This window comes from Cariama cristata, unplaced genomic scaffold (assembly GCF_000690535.1).
Source record: "Cariama cristata isolate BGI_N322 unplaced genomic scaffold, ASM69053v1 scaffold26994, whole genome shotgun sequence".
NCBI classification, from domain to species: domain Eukaryota; kingdom Metazoa; phylum Chordata; class Aves; order Cariamiformes; family Cariamidae; genus Cariama; species Cariama cristata.
Window position 1 is genome coordinate 1 of NW_009611813.1, and position 4,089 is coordinate 4,089.

Consider the following 4,089-nt stretch of genomic DNA (forward strand, 5'->3'; position numbering starts at 1 on the left):
AAAAAAATGGCTTGGAGTGGGATCCGTATCTGTAACGTGTAGGAGCACATAACAAACCAGAGTAGCTCAGAGAGGAGCAGAGCTAGTAAAGCCTATTTCTAAATAAGTTCATATAGCATGGTAGGAGCTGCCAGTGTCTAACAAAGTTGGGTTTGCAAGAAGGTTTTCTTGTAGGAGGAGCATCCCTTACAGACCCCAGTGAGTTCTCACCAGTCCTTGCTTTCCCACTATGCTCTAACAGTCTCTCCCCTTTATCCACCTCCATATTCCTGGAAACTTCTTGAATCTCAATATCTTTGAGACTTATGGATATCTGCCAGATGCAGCTGCAAGGGAGACAATTAGACAGACAAACAGGCATGCACGCACTCTTTTTTTTTTAGTTTTTTTTTTTTAACCCAGCCTGCAGATGAGACTGAGTTGCAGGAGTCTGCAGATTAATTCTCGCTGCTCAGATGCTGTTGGATTGGCAGAAAGGGACAGCTCTTACCTTTGGGGAGCTCCAAGCCGCCACTTCGGACCAGAGGTACCTCTGGACGGTTTCCTTTTGCCAACGTCGACCGCTGCCGATGTGTTGGGGAAGGGCTGGCTGCCCATCCGCATCTGTGCCGTCTCATGCGCTGACGAGGTCTCCCGAAGAGCGGCTGTCACTTGTCCCTTCAGCAACAGACACGGCAGGGCTACGTGCTGGCCAGGGCGATTCCAGATACTAATGTGTAGCTTTGCAATGAAGATAAAGTGGCCCTGCCTGGAGGAAATTAAATGACTTTGAGTCTTCCCCAGTTCCCATCAGTTATGTGCTGCTTTTGCCCCGGAGCAGGAAGATGTTTATCCTTACTAAGCTTTGGGATTTATTGCCGTATTAGACTCTCAAGCAGGCTGAGAGTCTAATGGAGCAAAATAATTTTAGGAACATAATAAATACATCATGGAAGATACGTGTGTTTATTCAAAAATGAACTGTGTTATAGCAAACCCTCTTGCTCGTAATTCAGGCACTCTGACCTGCTTGTTTTGTATCCTACAGAAGGTGCTTTAAGACTGAAACCACAAACATTCCTTTTCCTTTAATTAGTTCTTGTTTTGCACATTCACTGCTTTCCCCCATCCACCCAACCAGTCTCTGTCACAAAAGTCACCGAGATGTCTCGGGGACCCTGTCAGCTTCTCCAGAATCTCTGCTAGGGTGCATTGTCACGTGCAGTGTAGGAACCTGGATTGTGCTGGGGTGGCTGAGCCCTCCAAGAGGACGTAAACCTATGGTAAGATCACAGGCTCATAGGTTCATTGGATAATGCAGGCTGGAGAGACTTCAGAAGATCTCTAGTCCATCATCCTGCTCAAAGCAGGGTCAGCTATGAGGTCAGACGAGGCTTTATCCAGTTGGCTCTTGAAAATGTCTAAGGATGGAGATGCACAACCTCTCTGGGCAACCTGCTCTGATGTTTGATGGCCCTCATGGGGAAGCATTTCTCATTATATCCAGTCTAAACCTCCCTTCTTTCAACTTATATCTGTTGTCTCTCATCCTCCTGCCATGCACTGCTGTGAGGAGCCTGGCGTGGCCTTTTGATAGCCTCCGGGTAGGTAGAGGAAGGCTGAGGTTGGATGCCTGCAAAGCCTTCTCTTCTCCAGGCTGAACAAGCCTCTTTCCTTGGTCTCTTGTCCCAGGGCATTGCTCCAGCCCCCATCCATCTCAGTGGCCTTCTGCTGAACTCACTAGAGTAGACATCTGCTGGATTTCTGTAAAGGCCTCACTCACCTCGTACTCTTGATCCCTGTGTAAAAACCCCACCACATCTCCTGTAACCCTCCCCTCTGATTCAGACCGAGAAACTTTCTGTGGATGCCTCCCCAGGGCTCCTGAACCTTCAACTTCTTGTGCTTTGCCTTGCATTCACCTGTTATTAATAAAAGTCACGGGCACCACACAAGTGGGGCTTGCTCATTTACTGCCCTTCACCTGATAGTAAGGTAGGTTATGAAATGAGCAACAACTTGGATGTGAGAGTCACTGAAAATCCACCTTACCCTAGTGACCATCTTCTGAGCTAAGAGCAGTAGCATCTAAGTGCCTAATTCTCTGTTATATTTTGCATTTGTTTCCAATGTTGATTCCTTAACTAAGAAGTCAGAGTTAAACTTTCACCATTTTCATGTCCTTTGATCTCCAGTTAGCATCAAAAAGAAGCCAGCTGCTTAGCAGTTTAGTCTTGATTGGGATGACTGTAGAAAAAGCATTTGCTCACTCTATTGAGTGAGTATCTCAACCTGTGGAATCTGGGCACAACTGTAAAACAGTAGCACTCTCCAGGAACGTTTTCACTTTCTTTTAAAGAAAAAAAATTTTTCTCTTCTTTTTTTTAAGAAAAAATGTCCATCTTTTTCCTTCATTTTATAGTTTAATGGATAAACAAAAGTGTACTCATATGTGACACTATTGTAATTGTAACAGTGTTCTAAACAGCACAGGGGCATCTGCATAGGTTGGTGGGGAGGTGGAGGGATGTGGTGCTTGTCATTACCCACTTCTATATTCAGTGAAGAGTCCAACTACGTGGAGTTTCTGTTGTTGATTTGTTTTAGGTATAGGTCATGTGAGAGCTGAGCTGGGATGGAGCAGGACTCACATACCACGTGGGAATTCAATGGCTCCTTCTATCAGCCTTCAGCTTTCCTCATGATGGGCATCCCAGGCCTGGAAGCCCTTCACCACTGGATCTCCATCCCTTTCTGTGCACTGTACCTTATTGCTCTCTTGGGAAACTGCATGATCCTATTCATCATAAAGAGGACCCAAAGTCTTCACGAACCAATGTACTACTTCCTCTCCATGCTGGCAGTCACTGACCTGGGCTTGGTTCTATGTACGCTGCCTACTACTCTGGGCATTTTTTGGTTTAATATGCGAAGGATTGGGTTTGATGCTTGCCTCACTCAGATGTATTTCATCCACATACTGTCCTTCATTGAATCCTCCGTGCTCCTGGCAATGGCATTTGACCGCTTTGTTGCCATCTGCCATCCACTGAGACACCCATCCATATTGACCAAGATGACTGTCATAAAAATAGGTCTGGCAATTATATTGAGAGGTATGGTCTCTCTCCTTCCCATACCCTTCTTGCTCAAGAGACTAACCTATTGCGGGAAGACCGAGCTTTCTCATTCTTTTTGCTTCCATCCTGATATCATGAACCTAGCATGCGCAGATATAAAAGTCAATGTCTTCTACGGTATGATTATTCTCTTATCAACAGTGGGGATGGACTTCATCTTCATTGTGCTGTCCTACATCCTGATCATTAAAACTGTTATCAGCCTTGCAACCAAGGAAGAGTGCCTCAAGGCTTTGAATACATGTGTTTCCCACATCTGTGCCGTTCTAGTGTTCTTCATCCCAATGATCGGACTGTCCATGATCCATCGCTTTGGAAAGAATGTTCCTCCTCTAGTTAATACTTTGGTGGCCTACACCTACCTTATAATTCCCCCCGCTCTCAACCCTATTATCTACAGCATAAAATCCAGCCACATCCGTGAGGCTTTGCTAAGGGCACTGCGGAGGAAGAGTGAATCTGACTGTTAGCTTCCTCCACCAGTTCTGCCAGAAAGTGCTAGTGGACTGGTTTCTTGGTCAGAGCTAGTGGACTGGTTTCCTCGTGCTCCACCCACGCAGGTCACTGCCAGATGAAAGAACTGCAGATCCACTTGGACACTGTCTCTCAACCCAGAGCTGTGATCTTCCATGTTTTGTCCTAGCACGATGCTTTCATCCCTTCCAGCAGCCTGCAAACACCCCAAGCATTAATGGCAGTGATATATACAGATGGAGGCCCCAACTAGAGGGAGACAATTAAAGAAAAATGGGGCGCACGACTTTCTCTTTTCAAGTCATGTGATGGGGTGGATCAAGGAATCTCTGCAACACATGTTGTGCACATTCTAGTAGCCAGATAGTAGTGTGTAAGCTTCACTCAGACTCCCCTGCATGGGGTCATCGTTCCCTCGCCGCATGTTACAGCACAGCTAACCCAGGCAGCAAACTCAACAGGACAGGGCTTGGGTCAACAGTTTGGAGCCACTCTG

At 46.2% G+C, this 4,089-nt stretch overlaps 1 protein-coding gene across 1 annotated transcript; it reads left to right on the plus strand.

Moving 5' to 3' along the window:
- Positions 1–2,614: 2,614 nt before the first annotated feature.
- On the plus strand, positions 2,615–3,589 carry LOC104160295 (olfactory receptor 51G2-like). Its single transcript, XM_009698389.1, has one exon. It carries the CDS (start codon positions 2,615–2,617, stop codon positions 3,587–3,589), a length of 975 nt encoding a protein of 324 aa, XP_009696691.1.
- Positions 3,590–4,089: the final 500 nt, after the last annotated feature.

Excerpts from the sequence above, each read along its gene's own strand:
- LOC104160295 (XM_009698389.1), top strand. The coding sequence starts at position 2,615 with ATGGAGCAGGACTCACATACCACGTGGGAATTCAATGGCTCCTTCTAT.